The sequence below is a fragment of the Tympanuchus pallidicinctus genome, unplaced genomic scaffold, assembly GCF_026119805.1.
Source record: "Tympanuchus pallidicinctus isolate F22 unplaced genomic scaffold, pur_lepc_1.0 scaffold21, whole genome shotgun sequence".
In the NCBI taxonomy this organism is placed as follows: Eukaryota; Metazoa; Chordata; class Aves; order Galliformes; family Phasianidae; genus Tympanuchus; species Tympanuchus pallidicinctus.
In genome coordinates, this window is record NW_026294733.1 from 11,567,242 (window position 1) to 11,585,535 (window position 18,294).

An 18,294-nucleotide genomic window follows, 5' to 3' on the forward strand; every position below is an offset into this window, starting at 1 on the left:
CTCTCCCCTTACCGGCCACTTCTCGCGAGATCTAACGCGCAGCCAAGCGCCGACGGGCGGTGCGGTCGCGAAGTGATGACGTAGAAGGGGCGCGGGGCGGCGGTGGCGGCCTGTTCGCCATGGCGAAGACCGTGGCCTATTTCTACGACCCGGACGTCGGCAATTTCCACTACGGTGCGGGGCTGGGGTCGGGCCGGGGGGGATCGGGCTGATTTGGCCCCGCTCCCGTCTCGGGGTCCGGGCTGCAGAGCGGTACCGGTCCGCGGGAACAGCCTGTGCTGCGCTCGGGCCTAATCCTGCTCCGTGCCGCCCCTGACCGCCTGTGGTTTCCTTCCTTTCAGGAGCCGGGCACCCCATGAAGCCGCACCGTCTGGCGCTCACCCACAGCCTGGTGCTGCACTACGGCCTCTACAAGAAGATGATCGTGAGCATCGCTCCCCGGGGGGAGGGTGGGTGGGCGGGCTGTAGGGCTGTGGGGCCTCCACACGCGGAGCTGAGCTGCTGACTCCGGTTCCCAGCTGTCAATACGCAGGCTTGGGCTGCGTTGCTGAGTTCTCGTTAGAAAGTTCATTTGGCCTTTCTCGTGGCCTTCGGCTCCATACTGGGCTCAGCAGGTAGCACTGCTCGCAGGTGTGGCTGTGGCATCCTTAGGGTCTGCTGAGCCCCCAGCGCCCACCTGAGCTCTGAGGCCATGGCAGCACCGCTGGCTGTTAGTGCTGAGCTGGTGCTGGAGGAGTGACAGTGGATGTGAAACCTCTGTGCCTGGAGCTGCCTTTGGCAGAACCCAGCAGTCAGTGTGGGCTGTGTGTTATCATACACTGATAAAAAGAAGCCCTCTGGAGGCTGACGGGTCCGTCTCAGTGCCTGAATGGAGTTCGTTCATCCTATCTCACACTTTATACGTGTCTTTGACATCCTTGCTCCCCAGCCAATTCACTCAACGTAGTTACTGGTGTTACTATTGGGAAAGATGGTTTTTTTTTTTCCTGAATGCTGAACTGTGTAATCCTGTTAAAACATAGTCATCGTTTAGTGATGATCAAAAAGGAAGCTGATGTTTTCTTATGTTTCAAGTATGAGAGGAATGGAATCTCACCACAAATGTGTGGTACCCATGTGGTGAAATACGTTGTTTCACTTGGCATAAGGGGCACTGAGCTCAGCCCCTTTCCTGTGAATCCCTGCTCGCTTTGCTGTCTTTTCCTCTAGAAGAGAGCAAAGAAAGCTCTGCAGTACAGGGTGTGATGTCTCACAGTATGAGAGCAAGGCAGGGGTGCTGAGAAGCGTGTGGCTGCTTGATGCTTCTGAGATGGCTGCTGCACTGAGATGCTGCCCCACTGCACTGGGGCTGCTTCCTTTGTTCTTGGCTAGCTTCTTGGCACCTCAGTTCTGAGGGATCGTATCTGAACTGTTTTGCCTGCTGAGGGATTAGATTCCTGTGCCAAGTGGCGCAGTTCCAGGTCACAGTGTTTGATTCACAGCCCAGGTCTGGCTGCTCCTTGCTGTCCCCAGAACCCGTCATCTGCTTCACGTGCCCTGGGGAAAAGCTGCTCCCCAGGAGGCTGCTGCAGCTGCACGCCTTTCTGGCTGTGTGTTTGTGCCTGTATGCATGTGTACTTGCTTGTGTCCATGTACGTAACAGGGTTTCCTCTTGTGGGTGTTACCTCTTTAAAAGGAAGAGCATTTCTGTCACAGGCATCATCACACATAGAACAGAAGGGGTAAACCATTGCTTGAAGGTGCAGGGATGCTGCTGCTGTCTCTTCCTCTATGTGCTCACGCATGCCATCTGTATTCCTTTGCCACTTTGCAGTCAGGCCATTCTCCCTGTGAAACTCCAAACCAGCAACTTCCCTGTAACTGGTGTCTGAACTCAGTGACCAGGAGGTTATGCTGATGCAAGGGCACATTCCTCTGACAGCTTTGTGCAAACAGCAGTCACTCCAGCCAGGCCAGGCACCTCCACACTGCTGACAGCTCCCCAGTCTTCCTCTTCCCCAGCATTTACTGCACTTTCAAGGATCTGCTGGGTATTTGGTTGTGATAGCAGAGAAAGCCTGTCCTCAAAGGGCATTTGTTCAAGCACTCAGGAGTCAGGTGATGCTTAAAAGCAGAGTTGTGCTTTTTGTGAGCACGGGAGAGCAGTAACGTTGATGCTGGCACATGGTGTTTGCAGTGTTTGAGAAGGCAAGACAAGGTGCAATACTCTTGCAGGCATGGTAGCAAAATGTGAGCAGACAAGTTAATGCAAGCAGGAAAACTGCTTGCTCACAGCTGCTTTAAACATGCCACAAGACTTTGACGTTATCTCTTAGTGCTCTGTGAGTGCCTGGCATTTGGCTTGGGCTCAAGTTCAAGCTGTTCCACTGCCAGAGCACTTTGTGGTGAGAGACCTGGGGATTGAGTGGGAAGAAATAGAAAATGAGCTGTCCCAAAATGAACGCACAGCATCAATTTTTTAAAAAGAGATGCTAAAATGGACGGGTGAAACTGCTCCTTGATGCAGTATCTGAAATTAATTCAGTATGCTGAAGTATTTAAAAAGCTCCCTTGTGCATTCAGCATTGCTCCTGCAGCTTGGTGCTCAGGAACATCGCATCCTTTAGATTTTTCAGCTGCTACTGTAGGAGCTTTTGCAGGTGTGGTTATCAGCAGGTGCTGAGAGTTGAGCCCTCTGCAGGGTCTGCCCTCACACTGGTGCATGCTGGCTGCTTTGGCCAGTCACTGGGAAGCCAATCCCTGCTTGGCATGGTGATGGGATGCAGGCTGTAGGAGCTGTTCTGACCCCTTTGCTATCAGCTCTCTCTTCCCAGTGGAGCTCATGGTCCTTGCACCCACCCTGCCATGCATGCCTTTCCTTTCCTTTCATTCTCTTGTCCCCATCTCCTGCCCCAGCAGAGCCTGCTCTTTTTTCTCTTCCCAGCCTCTGAGGCTTTTTTCTCTGCCTGCTTTGCCTTTTTCTTCTCTGCTCAGGTGCATCTGCACCCTTTTATCGTATTACTTTCTCCTGTCTTGCCTGCATACAGGCAGTTAAAACTGTTGAGACAGCAGGAAGAAGTTGCCCCATTCCTGCTGAGCTCCTGGGGAAGCTCTGGCTGGGGAATCTCAGAGAGCACTGAATCTTCACAGAGTTTAGCATTCAGATTTTTGACTGCAAACGTATGGAGTAGTTTCTCTTGAGTTGGGAATTCTCCTACAGAAAGAGCAAAAAGCACATTCAGACCAGACACCAAATGTTAAACCTGTGCCTGTGTGAGGCAGTAGGCAGGGCTGAGCATTTCACTGTTTTCAGCCCTGAAACTGGTGGTGGTTTTTGAGGGGGGAGGTGAGGTTTACACTTTCCTCAAGAAGCTGAAACTGCAGAGGAAACTTCATCTTGACTGGCAGAGCTCTGAGCACATAAAAGCAGGGGATTATTGGCCGACTGTGACTACAAAAGGCCCTGTTAACTTTGTGCTGTGGTTGCATCATTATCTGCCTTCCTCACCACCTCCAAACAAGAGGTTGCTATTTTGTCAAGGTAGCTGAAGTCAGGTTTACTTCCTGACGTCTTTTCCAGCTTATTTGTGGCTGTGGTGGACAAATCTTTAAGGCTCAGCATTGCACAAAAGGGGGAGAATTATCTGGCTGCTCGTGTTCTCTGTTTTTCTGCTGCGTCTTCCTGCTGCCTTTCCTGTGCTGCATCTGGAAGCTGCTGGATCCCGTGGGAACCAATGGAACTCGGTCACTCAGCAAAAGCAGGAGAGTTTTGTGCTGAGCTGGCTGAGCAAGAGACTGAGTGCCAGGCGTGCTCAGGGAGGTGCCTGGGGCTGTGGCTGCAGCGGGTGAAGGGCAAGAGGAGGGGGAAGGAGTCAGCTTTCCCCTTTTCCCAGCTGTGAGTAGGTCTGGAAGCTTTTGGTTTTGTTGTTGTTTTTCCATCTCTACTTTCTGCTCCAGGTCCCCTCTGTGTCTTTGTCCAAGAACATCTCTTGAGTGTCGCTTCTTTTCTGTGACATTGTGGTCTTCAGTTACTCACTCATCAGGCTTCCTGATAGACCTTGTTGGGTCCAGCCCCACTTTCACCCCTGCCTGCCAGTCCCACTCTCTTGGCTCTAGCTATCCCAAGCAGCAGAGCCCCACACATTGACAGGGAAAGCACTGAGCAGCACAGTGAAGGAGATACCACGTTTGTTAGACTGTATTTTACCTCTATTTTACATATCAGAGGTCCTGCCTGGCCCAGGGAAGGCATGTTGTGGGAGCTGCCTCAGCACATTCTCCCTCTGGAGATGAGCTCACGCTTCCTATGTGTTTTGTTTTTTAATCTTCCAATTATTTTATAAAGCGTGTGCTTTAATTAAGACAAGTTCTGAAACACGAAAGATTCTCTCTTACTGGTTTCAGTGTAGCTTTGGTTTCCCCTTTTTGGGTACGTGGAGTTGATTTTTAACTTCCTGTTTATTGAGGTATGCGTGTTAAGTGCCAAACTGGCAAATGTGTGTTGTCATGAGAACTTCAGTTCAAATCCATCCAGCCCCATGACTGTTTTTAGCTGACTTTCCAAAGGAAACAAAGCTTATGCAAACGTTCCATCTGCCTAAGAGCCTTCTCCAAATTAACTTCTGAACTCACCAGCCCTGTAAACAGCTCTGATGGAGGGATGGAAACCTCCTCGACATCAAGGTGTTGTGACTGGTGAGGCAGCAGTGCTCCCATGAGGACAGAGCTGAGGTTTGGATTCAGCTGTCACTTTTTGCTGGCTTGCTGTCTGTCCAAACAAGGGGTAGGGGGGTAGTGGTGGAAGGAAGGGATCAGAGAGCATATGGGAGAAGCTGCAGTTCTTACGAAGGGCAGGAGATGGCTAGAAGATAGGAGTCAGTTGGGCAGCAGGCTTTGTGGAGCAATTCATTGCATGTCAATGCATGTGAACATCAGGACCACTTCTAGATACACCTTGTGCAGCTCCTTTGTCAGCCTGAGGTTTCTTACAGTCAAAGCAAACACAGGATGTGACCTTGTCTTTCTCTTGAAGGTTTTCAAGCCGTACCAGGCGTCGCAGCATGACATGTGCAGGTTCCACTCCGAGGACTACATAGACTTCCTACAGAGAGTGAGTCCCAACAACATGCAGGGCTTCACCAAGAGCCTCAATGCCTTCAACGTGGGTGATGACTGGTGAGTGCCCTGCGCCTCCTGTGGACGTGGAGGCAGAAAGGCTGCTCTGATGTGCACTGCTTGTGTCTGGAGGACTGTGCAGTGTTTACTGGTTCTTACTTTTGAAGCAGAATGAGGTGCGTGCCCCTCCTGAGCATAGCAGAATATTGGAACCGCCTCGATTCCTTCCCCTTCTCTTCAGATCTTATCATCCTCCTTTTTAGATCTGTATTTACATCATAAGCTCATTGCATTAGAGGCTGTACCTCCTTGTTCTTGAAGAACCTCCAGTTCTTCTTCAAAATACTATTCTATTTTTTTAAATAGTTGCCTATCATTTTGGCTACCTTAATAAGTGCGTGTTAAGTGCAGGGTAGCTCTGAGAGCCTGATTTTCAGGTGGAACCAAGGAGAGTTTAATGCTTCTGTCTTCACATGAGAGCTTGTTAAGAATATTCAATTCCAGTCTTTCACATTTATGAGAGACAAACCTTGACAGGAGTGTGTGGAAGGGCCCTGTGTGACTGAGGAAGGACACAGCATGCCTTGTCTGAGGAAAGTAAGGGCTGTCAGAGAATAAAGTTGTTCTTCTGTATTCTTTGGAAGGGAAATCGATAAGTCCTAGCACCCCTAGATAGAGAACACTGTTATCCCAATGAGGTATTGGGGTCATAGCCAGGTTTTTACTATTTAGGCTGGAAATCAGAAGGCTGTTCTGTAACATTACTCTGATCAGAAACCACTTATCAGAATACAGGAGGAAAACGAAAGTCTGTAAGTTATTATTTGTGCATGGATGACACTTGGGATGTCTGTGTGCCACTAAGTCACAAGCATCACACCACATCCTCTGTTCCTTTACTCTCCTAGAGATCCTGGTGCCTGTATTGGCTCTGCACGGTGGGTTTGATCCTGCCTCAGCTCTGCCCCAAGAGCTGCACTCACATCCAGTTGCAGTATATTGCATCCTGTGCTGTGTGCTGGGCAGTGGAGTGGGAAGGATCTTCCCAGTGCTGATACAGGGAGATGGCATGGGGCAGACCTGTCCTCCTTCCCCTGAGTCACATCCCAGCTCTGGACACACATCAGCAGGGCTGCAGGACAGATGCTGTCGTGTGATGTGGGCAGAGGAGAGCTTTCAGGACTGGCTTTGCTCAGGAGTGGTGTAGAGAAATGAGAAGATGTTCTTTGTTTGAATCATGACTTCTTTTTTTCTTTCTCTCTTTCTCAGCCCGGTGTTTCCAGGGCTCTTTGAGTTTTGCTCTCGTTACACTGGGGCCTCCCTGCAGGGAGCAACGCAGCTGAACAACAAGGTAACTGAGCTTGGGCTTATCTCTGAAACGCTGGTAGAAGACAACTGGCTATCAGTTCAAGGATATGAATGTGCTTAGTATAATAATGTGGCATCCTCTGCTTTGTGGCAGTGTAAATTCTTCCCACTGTAAGAATGTGAAGGTTAAGACTATTCCTACGTCATTACAGTGACAAAATTATAGACAATGTAAGTTGGAAAAGACTTGTGAGACAACAACACAAGTCTGCCACTGATCTGCATCCCTAAGCACCACATCCAGAAGTCTTTTCAGTGCCTCTAGGGATGGAAACCACCACCTCCCTGGGCAACCTGCTCCCATAGCTGACCACCCTTTCTGTGAACAAACTCTTCTTGATACCAATCTAAACCTCCCCTAGTGCAACTTGAGGCTGTTACCTCACATCCTATCGTTTGTCACCTGAGAAAAGAGACTGCTATCTCCTTGCTGCATCCTCTTTTCAGATAGCTGTGTAGGGTGATGAAGCCTGTCCCAAACATCCTCTTCTCCAAGCTGAACTGCCCCAGCTCCTTCAGCTGCTCCTCGTATGCCTTCAGAAGCAATTATTTAGCTGTTCAATCCAGACAGAGTCACAGCTTGCTTATAGTGCACATAGTAAAGCCAGAAGTGCTATCAGCACTGTAGAATGATAAGCCTGTAGGAACTCACCTGCTGAGAGATCTCCAGAATGCTGCTAGGTCTCTGCTATGGAAATGCATTAAATGGGGCCACTCGGTATGTCTGAAGAAGAGGGAGGATAACAAAGCTTCAGAGGTGTGGATCTTTCAGAGAGAGAATGCTTTTGGGAAAGGTCTAATGAGCATAACAGGCAAACACAGGAAAAAGCTACACGTGCCAAGTGTTCTGCCTGGTGCTGGATGGAGTAGCTGGTCTTTTCTAAATCTCAAGGGGGAAGTAAAGCACACAGCTAATCTGCTGCTTGGGCTGATGAGCAGGACAGAGCTTTGGAAAGGCCCCTGTGGGTGAAGCAATGGGCAGAGAGGTGTTTGTGGGCCACAGTGCTGGGCTGGCCAAAGTCCCTTCTGACAAAACAGATGCAAGGTTGTTGTAACCGTATCGTCACGTTAAACTTACTTATCTTTCCTTCCAGATCTGTGATATTGCAATAAACTGGGCAGGGGGCCTACATCATGCCAAGAAGTTTGAGGTAACGAGGTGTACCTGCATCTTTCTTTTTGCACCTGTTGTTCTCTGTTGATTATTTATACACTGTCTGCTCTTCTCTGCGTGGCAGGCTTCTGGGTTCTGTTACGTCAACGACATAGTGATTGGCATCCTGGAGCTGCTCAAGTAAGGACGTGGGGCAAGTGCTCTGCTGCATGGCTGGTGTGTGGCTTCCCTCTCTGTGCTGAATCTCTCTCCCTCATCTCTGTGGTGGCAGTTCCTTTCTGGAGTCCGAGAAGGGCTCAGTGGCTTGGCCTGAGCTCTTCTTTACACGCCAGGAGTCTGAAGAATTGGGATGTCTAACTCCAGCTTTGTTACCCTGCTGCCTAAGCGAGGTGGAGAGGTTCAGTTCTGTTTCTCCTCATCCATCTGTGAAATAGCCATTTCAGGGTCTCCTGGCTCGCTGCCTCAGTGAGCCTTTTGTAGGTAAATGCAGCATGTGGCTCACTGGAGAGTTGAATGGCTTGCATCTTCCTTGATTTGCTTGACTGGATTAAGAGCAGGACTTGGGTAAAACAAACAATTAAAGGATGCTTGCTTTGAATAGAAAAGAGTTTATTGTTTTTCTTCAGAAAACAAAAAGTAAAATCAGAATGGAAGGAAGAGAGAAATACCTGACGTTTCTTGGATTAGTCAGTGCTGTATTTTTTTTGTACTCTCAGGTGCCCTGCAATCAGTATTTAGTGATAAGCAAGATGTTGCAGGATTAAACCAAAAAGAAAAGATTTGAGGATTCTGGTTGGTTGACCAGAAAACAGTTATATGACTGATGGCAGGCTCACTTGCTTGCAAAGTCAGACTTGTGGGACATCCTGGGGTTTCTTTATACCTCCTTCCTCTCTATCAGCCTTCCCTATGTTGAGTTTGGGACCTCAGGTCTTTACTGTTGCATCTGTGCCCACCTGTTTTCTTGTCTCACGTGAGTCCTGTTTGCTAGAGGTTTCAATTACTCCTCGTGGGAGACGATATTGTGTCCTTATTCTTTTGTTCCATGCTTTGGAAAAAGTCCTTGCCTCCCTTTACACAAAGGCTGTGTCTGCACGGCCCCTTCTTTTCTTTGCTGACGTTTGCCTACAGGATTAAAACAGCAGGGCAGTTTTATGCCTGGTTGTGTCTCTGGGAGGCTGAGTCGAGGTGCTGTTCTGCTGATCAGCGTGGCTCAATGCCATCAACCAGCACCATTAGGGTCACTGCAGGCACGCTTAAGGCTCTGCTTCCAGCAGGCAGATGGTGTGAGCCACACGTTCCTCCTCTCTGCTTCTTGTGTTAGCTTGTTTTTTCAGGTCCTTCCTGCTAGAGTTCTGGCATGCGTGCCAGATCCCCTGCTCGGTGGGGACTGACCAGATGCAGGATTTCCTTTAGAAACGTTGTGGGAGTTCTCTGCAGCTGGGCATGCAGTCCTTGAGCTGACAGCAGGCTCAGCGCCACATCTCCAGCACTTAACAGTAGCAGTGCTGTCACCTGCACGGCAGCTTTGACCATTACACAGTGTTTACTTCCAGTGATCTCCTATTCCTCCTCCTCTACCAGCAGGCTGGTAAATGTTGTGCCTGAAATACCTGTTGGAGTGGCTGTGCCAAAGGGAGTCCAGTTACCCTTCTTTTCCTGATACCTGAACGTGCATTCTGACTCACGCTGTGCTCAGTGCTTCCCCCACCCCTGTTGTCATTAATCAGCCTCTCACCATCCTCACAATGTAGCCTCGAGGATGCTGCTTGTCCTGAGGGGCTGACAGCACTCTGCCCTGATTTCCACAGCAGTGGGAGCAGGGCAGGCCCTGCAGCCCAGCCTGGTGGCTTTGGTAGTGGCCAGCTTGCACACAGTGCTGCCAGTGCTCTGGCATGAGGAGGCAGTGAGCATTCCTTGGCTAGCTTACCATTTATTTCCAGATACATTTAAAAATTCTTGGAGTTCTTAAAGCCTAACTAACTCAGGTTGTCTGAGGGGGGAGGAGGGGAAACACAACAGGCAGCTCTGTAACTCTTGTGGTTAAAATCAGTTTCTTTTTCTGTGGTTTCAAAAGTATTTCTGGCCCTGCCTGAAAACTTTTTGTTCTATGATCTCTTTCCGGGCTCAGCAGAAGAAAATGCTTTAGTGGGGTGGGTGCTGAAGTTGAAGCTGTGTATAAATGTGGCATATCAGAAGCTGTTTGTTATGAGATAGATGAAATCTTCTGGTGGGTGGGCATTTTCATTGCACTGAGGCATATGTGGGGCCATTTAGTGTATAGCAACCAATAATGCTGCTTTTTCTCCTGTCTCTGGTAGGTACCACCCTCGTGTTCTGTACATTGACATTGATATCCATCATGGAGATGGTGTGCAGGAAGCTTTCTACTTGACAGACCGTGTGATGACTGTGTCGTTTCATAAATATGGGAACTATTTTTTTCCTGGTACAGGTATGTAGCTTCCTTGGCAACGTGAACTTGGCCTTGTTTCAGAGCCCTTCAAAAGTGCTGCTGGAGTTCAGGGGTCTAAAATGATTAGTTTAGAACGACAGGAGGAAATGATGGAAGAAAGGAGATGGAGAAGCAGCTAGAGAGGAACAGAGCTGTAATTCTTGGTAGTAAACAGGTTGTAGCTGGGTTAACAGACCAGATCTGGCCTTCTGGGTCCTGTGAAGTCTTAGGGCTGTTGTGGCTCTTCTGTCTTTCCTTGGCCAGGGGACATGTATGAAGTTGGTGCAGAGAGTGGCCGTTATTACTGTCTCAACGTGCCTCTACGAGATGGTATCGATGACCAAAGTAAGCAGGTGGCCCTTGCCCTTCTCCCTTGCCCAAATGTTCACTGGTCCTGTTCTCCAGAGCCATGACAAACTTGTTTTTCTCCCCAAAGGTTACAAACACCTCTTCCAACCAGTCATTAACCAGGTGGTAGATTACTATCAGCCCACCTGCATCGTATTGCAGGTAAGGAAACAGGCCTTGGTGCACATGTACGTTCTTGTCAGAGGCTGTAGCTTGAAGGGCCATTTCTCAAATGCCTTGCTGGGATTTCAGGGTTGGTGTGACCCATCTGAACTGCTAGGTGAAGTCCCCTTTGCTGAATAAAGCTGGCAGAGGGGTAGGGATGCCAGTGTGTGTCTGGAAATCAATGGCTGTGTAGCCAAAACTCAATTGTTCTTTTTCTCTTCCCCAGTGCGGTGCGGATTCTCTGGGTTGTGACCGTTTGGGCTGCTTTAACCTCAGTATAAGAGGACATGGGTAAGCACAGCAGGGCTGGGACGCAGCAGAACAACTGCAGACGGTCCTGTGTTGTGAGACTTGAGCTTTCAGCCTTCCAGCTGCACCAGCTTCACTTGTTTTTTAAGCTGTTGTGTGACAGAGGCTCTCAGAATGGGACTCTGTGGAAAAGCAGCAGTTCGCAGAGCAGCACGTGGTTCAGGAGGAGCCCTGAGCCCCGTGTTTGTCACACCAGCCGTGGTGGTGGATGAGCACACAGTGAGATTTCAGGCACGTGGACGTGTGCTGCAGGTAGCAGCGTTGATGCTGGTTCTTTGGGGTTTCTAGGGAGTGCGTGGAGTACGTCAAGAGTTTCAACATCCCCTTGCTGGTGCTGGGAGGAGGCGGCTACACAGTCCGCAACGTGGCACGGTGCTGGTGAGTCTTATGGGTTTGCTGTGTATCTGATGAGGCATCTGCTCTGGGCTTTGTCCCCCACGAGCACCCTGTAGCTTGGTCTGCACTGAGCTCATTTGAGTCTGTGTTGTTTTGTCCTTTCTTTTCAGGACTTACGAAACGTCGTTGCTTGTAGATGAAGCAATTAGCGAAGAGCTCCCATATAGTGGTAAGTTCAGGTTCCCTTCTTTTCCTTGCTAGTTGAGCACTTGTATCAGCTGAACATTTAGTGCTTAATTCTGTGTCGACCAGGGCCAAAGAAACACTTCCTGACCTTAGTCCTGATCCCCTTCCATCTCCCCTTTGTAGGCTTACCTGATGCAGTAAGGATGTGTCTGCTCAGCATTTTAATTTGGATCACTTGAGTGGCTTGAGCATTATTTCTGCTGACTCTCTTGGTTACCTTTAGCACGGTGGGAGGGTGAGCTCTGCTTCCCTGCAGAGCTGTGCATCTGCTGACTGGCTCCCTTGCCCTTGTGCTTTAACTCTTGCTCACAGAGTACTTTGAATACTTCGCTCCAGATTTCACTCTTCATCCTGATGTCAGCACGAGGATTGAAAATCAGAACTCCAGGCAGGTGAGTGCCTTGCATGCCTTACAGCAGTGTCCAGGTGTGAAGCTCTGAAAACCCCGTGGTTGATGCCCTGTCCTGCAAAACCAGATGGAGCCCAGGCAAGGAATTACTGTGGTGGCAGAAAGCTGATAGAGTGAACGCAGGCTTTTCTCTGGGACATCAGAAAGTCTCAAAGGGTCTTTAATATTTGCAAACTTTGCTGGATTGTCTTACTGTTCTCTGAGAGCCGGAGCCTCAGGGATTGAATTAACTTTCCCATCTCTTCTGCTCTGCTAAATGGCTTTCTGCACGAAGGCATTTCTCACAGGCAGCACACAGGCGATGCAGGCAGGCAGTAGTGCTGACCATCGTGGCTCTGAGCAAAGCATCAGATCTCTTGGTGATGATCCCTCTCTGTTGTTTCTTTCTGAACAGTACTTGGATCAGATCAGGCAGACAATATTTGAGAATCTGAAGATGTTGAACCATGCTCCCAGCGTGCAGATCCACGACGTCCCTTCTGACTTGCTGAGCTACGATCGCACAGACGAACCTGATCCAGAGGAGAGAGGCTCTGAGGAAAACTACAGCAGGTACAGCTCTAATGCTCTGGTGAGATGAGCTTTCCTTTCTGTCCCTGCAGGATCCTCTCTCTGTAATACGTGGTCTCCTCATAAAACAATCCATGGGCTGTGTGAGTGCAGGGCATCTTCTGATCTTGTAGGTGTTTGTCTCTGATAGTGTCTTTTTTTCCCCCCCAGGCCTGAAGCTGCCAACGAGTTTTATGATGGTGACCACGATAATGACAAAGAGAGCGACGTTGAGATCTGAGGAATCTGATGGACTCTCTGGAGATCTGGGACTCTGGACCATGGGGGAGTTCCCATGTTGGACACTGGTGCAGTTAATTGGCTGCATGGGAGCCAGTGAGCCCTCCCTTCGTATTCGACTGCATGCAGTGGCAGCAGAAAACAGCACCACTGCAGACTTCTGCTCCCTGAAACGCAGAGAGCAGTGAAACACGTTCCTTGCTTTCCACCACGCATCACGGTTCCACCTGTCACCAATCTGGGAAATGGAAATTCAAGCAGCTCTCAGACCCGTGCCGTGGACTGGCTGGCAGCCACGCAGCTGCCTTCTGAGCCCCACTCACTCAGCTTCTTCAGCTCCCCTGCAGGTTTCAGCCAGAAAGGTGGGAGCTGAAGTGTCTGTGCCTAGAGCCTCTGCCTCATCAGCAGCACACCTGCCACGTCCTGCTGTCCCCAGCCCTCTGCTCAGGTACCCACTCAGTTGTCCTCTTGAAGCCTGCACCAAGGCTTGCTTCCTTCTATCCTTTCTACCCATCTGCTGCTCCACAGCTCAAAGAAAAGCATTCAACGAGACGAGGCCAGTTCTGGGGTAAGGATCAGGAGCACGGTTGGAGCAGGGTGAAAGAATGTATGCAGTGCAGTCTTGTTCTTTGCCCCTGTGCTCAGCTTTGTGCTCACAAATGGGTAATGCCACACTTGGCCAAGTTGGACCTAACTCCCTTTTCGTTTTTTGAAAGGTTGAAATCACTGTGAAACAGCATTTTGGTGGCCAAGATGAGTGCACAGCGTGTCTCACAGCTCTAATGTAGCTTCCAGCTGTGCTTTCCAAGTCCATAGGTGTGTTTGCAAGAGGCTTGGGCTGCTCACTGGGAGCAAAAACCACCTCCTGGCTGCGCCCCAGAGATGTCGCTGCTCCTGGGTGAGGGGAGGCTGCCTCCTGCAGGCCCTGTTGTCTTGTCCTGACAGCAGCAGAGGTTTCCCAGATTCCAGACTTTGCTGCTCCTTCTCCTGCACCGTCACCTGGTCCTCTTGTGGTTTGGAGGGTGCTGTTTGGGGACAGGGGAGGGGCTCAGCCTCTTACTGTACTGTTCTGTTTGTTTACTGATGTCTTTAAACATTAAATGAAGAGGCAGTATTTTTCTTACCCGATCTGTTTGTCTGTTTAATGCTCGTGCCTTCTTTGACTCCTGTCCTCCTTGAAGTGTACAGAGCACAGTGAGGGGAGCCCTGGGTTCTGGGCTTGTGGCTGTTCCTGCTTATACCTCTGGAACAGGGAGAGCTGACCAGGTTGTTGCAGAGTGCATGTAAAAACCTTGTTTTAACTGTAGGTTCTTCACATTGCACGCTCCATGAGGGGCTGCTCTTCCTGTGTTCCTCAGGCACGTGTCAGTCGCTCTCCATTTCTGATTCTGCTGCCATCTCATTTTTACTCCCTCTCCCCAGTGCTGGGCTGGGCAGGGGCTCACAAATCTTTCTGCCTGGCACCAGTGTGACCTGCAAAAAAGGTTTGTCCTCACATCCATGGGGATGGAGTTGGCAAACAACTCCATTCATAGCAGCTGGAGGCCAGGTGGGGGCTTTTGGCCTCTGCTGGGCCAGGCCTTGAGAGGCAGGCAGTGCTGGAAGCTGGGGCTCACTGGGAGCTGCCTGCCTGCCTGGGACCTCTGCCTTTCTGCCACCCATGAGGCTCTGGCTGCAGTTTGGTGCTGCAGCTCATGTTGACTTCATCAGAGGCTCCAGGACGTTGAGAGGCGCCGATGTCCTCGCATAGGTGATGCTGGCCTGCTCCCACAGCCTGGTCGAGACACTGGAGCCGGCTGTCACCTCATCTCCACTCCTGTCAAACACTTCTGCACAGAAATATCATCTTCACAGAATGTGATTTTGGCTGCTGGTTACTGCAGATGCAACACAGTTGGTGGCCACTGTTTGTCTTTGCGAGCTGCAGGCTCACAGGTTGCCACCTCTGCTGGATACCTGCTTGCCACTGCATACCCAGGATCTCAGGTGAGTCTCCCTGTTCAATCCCTTCCTCCTGCCCAACCCTCACCCTGTCCTGCCCCAGGCAATGACATTCCTGCTCCCCATCACATCCCAGCCTCTCCATTGCTCTCCCTTTTTGCCACCCCGGGTGCAACTCTTGTGGCTGTTCCGCCTCATCAAGAAACAGCGTGTGAGGCTGAGCTCTGCTTGTGTGTGTAACACTTGCCGCTCCCTGAGCGCTGAAATGTCCTCATGTGAAGTTAGAAATAACAACCAAAAATAGTTCTTCAGATTATCAATTAATCAAAAGAGCCGAAGATCATGGGAGAATTAAGCAAACTAGCACAGATGTTCCTAACAGTGCACGAAAGCTAATGATGCATCCTGCTTCTTACTCCCTCATCCCTTGGGAGCCTTTGTGACACACAGCACCCACTATGGATAGAATCTGTTCCTGCCCTCTGCAGCCCAGCATGGGCTGGAGCATGGCTTTCCCACTTGGTTTCTGGTTTTTGGAGCAGGAACAACAAAATCCCCTCTTCCAGCCCAAAACCCAGCCCTACCAAATCCCACCTGTGCTAAGGAAATACCATGAGTGCTGTCAGTGCTGAGTGATGCTCACTGGCACGAGGGGGGTGTAAATAGGGAGAGGTGCTGAGCACAACCATCCCTTCCTTAATGCTCTTTGGAAAGGGAAGGTGAGGAGGAAGCTCCATTCTATCCCAGTGCCATCCGTTCTATCCCCACTTCTCTTGTTTTGGCTTTTCCAGGTGGCTCTGTTATTCTGGACTTTGGGGGGCTATAAGAAGGAGGATCTGAATCTTTCCAGACCAGTGACCCTTGCCTGTGTTTCTGAGAGCTCTTTTCCTCTGCTGTCCCCTGCCCTATGCTCTGGGCTGTAGCCAGGTCTGTATGGAACACTGCAGCTCAGAGTGCTGAGCTCGGTGTATGCCATACACCCAGGAGCACAAAAACCTCTCACCCAGCACCAGTCCCACTGCTGTCTGTGCCTGTTCAGGTCCCTGTTAGCTTCCCAGCACTGCTGGACTTAATGGTTGCGAGTTAGCTGCAGGCAATGCACTGCTGCTGCTCTGCAGCCTGAGCAACTGGGGCTCAGGGTGGCACTGCAGAGTAACAAGGGGGATTGTGACACCCCCCCCAGCCCCAAAATGCAGCAAACCAGGATTTGGGCACGGATGGAGGGAAGGGGTGAGGCAGGTGCTTTCCAAAACAGAGGGAGTTGCTGTGCAAGATCCTGCTCCTTGCACCAGAGTCTGACTTTCTACGTGATCTGATAGCAATCAGGAAAGGGGGAATGGCTTTAAATTAGAAGAGGGGAGATTTTAGATTAGGTATTAAGGAAGAACTCTTCGCTCAGAGGACAGGGAGGCCGTGGCACTGCTGCCCACAGCTGTGGGTGCTCCATCCTTAGAGATGTCCAAGGCCATGGGGGGGCTCTGGTCAGCCTGAGCTGGTGGGGGGCATCCAGCTAAGAGCAGGAATGGGGCTGGGGGATTGTAAGATCCCTTCCTACCCAAACATTCTGTTGTTCTACGATCCTCTGACCTGCATTGTAAGGGCAGAGCAGCATCTGGTGCCACCTTGAGTCCTGCTGCTGCCAGGAGCTCGTACCTCATCTTCCAGAGAACATGAGAGCACTCTGGCCTACATACACTGTCACACCTTTGGAAACAGACCTGGAAATGTCACCAATGAGTTTCCAGCCCAGTTACCAGGATGGCTGTGAATGCTCTCCCTGTGCTGCACTGTATGTGTGCTGCCCTGCAATCCCAAAAACACGTTCCCCACCTGCTGCAACCCTCCAGCAGGACACAGGGATGTCACAGGATCACAGAACTGTTTGGGTTGCCGTTCTGCAGCAGGGCAGGGCGCAGCTCATCCTAAAGGTGATATCATTTAAGTTTTAAACTCGTTTGAAAATCCGTGTTTCAGCAATTCAGGTCACTGTGCAGGGCTGCTGTTGGACGCCAGGTGGCACACGGATCTCTTGGTTTGAATGGAAGCTCTGCGTTCCTTCAGCAGAATGGAGTTTGCAGCCCCCAGTTCAGACTGTCAGAGCAAGTTTGCAGCCCTGGATGTGGATTTTTGGCACCCTGGTAATGCCAGCACCTGCAGAGCTTGGCAGAGGGGGTTCCTAGCATTCTGTCAACTGGTTGCCCAGCTGTTTGCTTACTGAGGCATATTGGTGCCTCTCCCTGGCCCAGCACATCCTCTGCCTGCTATGTTGGTGCCTGGGGGCTTCACGCTCAGGGGCTGCTCCAAATAATGCATTCAGATGCATGCAGTCATTTTCTGCATTAGGTTAGAAGCTAAAAAGTTGTGGATGAACTTCCTTCCATATACAATAGGTGTGGAACAGGCTCTGCAGGTTGGATGGGACTCAAGGAGCATCGGGACACCACTCTCAGACATAGGGTACAGCTGGAGCCAGGGGGTGGACTCAGCAATCCTTCCAACGTGAAATACTCTGCCACTCTGTGATTAACTTTCTGCTGGGTGTCACGCAGAGAGGCAGTAACACTGAGAGATCCAGAGCTGACATGGAAGCCAGCTGCCCCAAGGCCTGACCCACAGCAGTGCTCAGCCCCCAGCACGTGGGGATGGAGGGGACTCCAACAGCCACCGAGTGCCCACGTTTGTTCTGAGAATGAAGCTTTGTGTCTCTCTGAAAATGCTGCCCAGCACTTGGAGCTGGATAGCAAAAATGCCTCTGCCTGGTTAGATGGGAACCTCCAGGTGCTCTCAGGTGCCTACACAAAGCTCTTCTCTTGCCTTCGGGTATGCAGGGCATCAGGAGGTGTTGCTTCCCATTCTCCCTGCAGTGTCTGCTCTAAGCAAAACTTCCTTTCCTTTCATTTCCAGCCCAGACCTTTGTATTTTGTCAGAGAACCTTACGTTTTTGCTTTGGTCCTCCTCTGACTGCCTTAAATCTGGGCTGCTGTCAGCTGATAAGTGGAGCTGAAAAGGAGCAGAGATGTCTCTCTTCCCCTCTTGCCCAGGAGCACTCACACAACAGATGTGCTCACCCCAGGCCCAAGGAGAGAGAGTTTGGAATCTCATCTGGCAGAACACCTTTGCTTTCTTCCCTGACCTAGGCTTATGCTTGCAGGCATAATTCACCATGTGTCAGGTCTGGAGTCGCCACGCTGGTCACTTATCTCCTAATATTTTCCCTGCTCTTTCTTCCTCGTTTCTCCTGGCACCACACTGGCAGTTGTTTTATACTGAAGTGACACTTGGTGACGTAAAATACAACGTCACATTGGTACTGGTGCAGACACTGTGCTGCACGCCTTGCATTCTGTGTGCTGCCATACGACGTTACAGACATACAGAAAGTTTGGATTGTGGGTTGATTCAGTTGAAGATCTGGTTTCATATCGACTTTTTCTTTTATTATTAGTTCTTCTTAGAGCCTGTGTACCCAATGGGAATGGTGCTACTGGGGAATGCTGTGCTCTCACAGAAGGCAGAACCTGCCTGGAGTCTTTCTTCCTGCACCATGTAAGTGTTCCATCTCTGCAGAAGGGGCATCTGTGCCTTTTGAGTTACTGTAGGAGAGGATTTGGGGCCTGAGCACTAAAGCTACAGATCCTAGAAGCTGCTGCCACTTGTCACAAGGATGCCAGAAGCACACACACACCTCTCAGCCTGCTGTACTGCCCAGCACCTCTTCGT

General features: G+C 50.4%; 1 protein-coding gene across 2 annotated transcripts; it reads left to right on the plus strand.

Annotated features, from left to right (window-relative positions):
* The first annotated feature begins 37 nt into the window (after positions 1–37).
* Positions 38–13,761, plus strand: HDAC3 (histone deacetylase 3). Of its 2 annotated transcripts, XM_052684619.1 has the most exons (15): positions 38–174; positions 342–424; positions 5,012–5,154; positions 6,364–6,445; positions 7,557–7,613; positions 7,701–7,756; positions 9,898–10,031; positions 10,296–10,376; positions 10,468–10,541; positions 10,771–10,835; positions 11,142–11,231; positions 11,360–11,418; positions 11,748–11,827; positions 12,239–12,396; positions 12,565–13,761. In XM_052684619.1, the coding sequence occupies exons 1-15, from the start codon at positions 120–122 to the stop codon at positions 12,632–12,634; spliced, it is 1,287 nt and encodes a 428-aa protein (XP_052540579.1). In that variant the 5' UTR covers positions 38–119; the 3' UTR covers positions 12,635–13,761. The 2 variants fall into 2 exon arrangements, with proteins under 2 accessions (XP_052540579.1, XP_052540580.1); XM_052684620.1 differs by lacking the exons at positions 38–174; positions 342–424 and adding an exon at positions 4,326–4,710.
* The last annotated feature ends 4,533 nt before the right edge of the window (positions 13,762–18,294 follow it).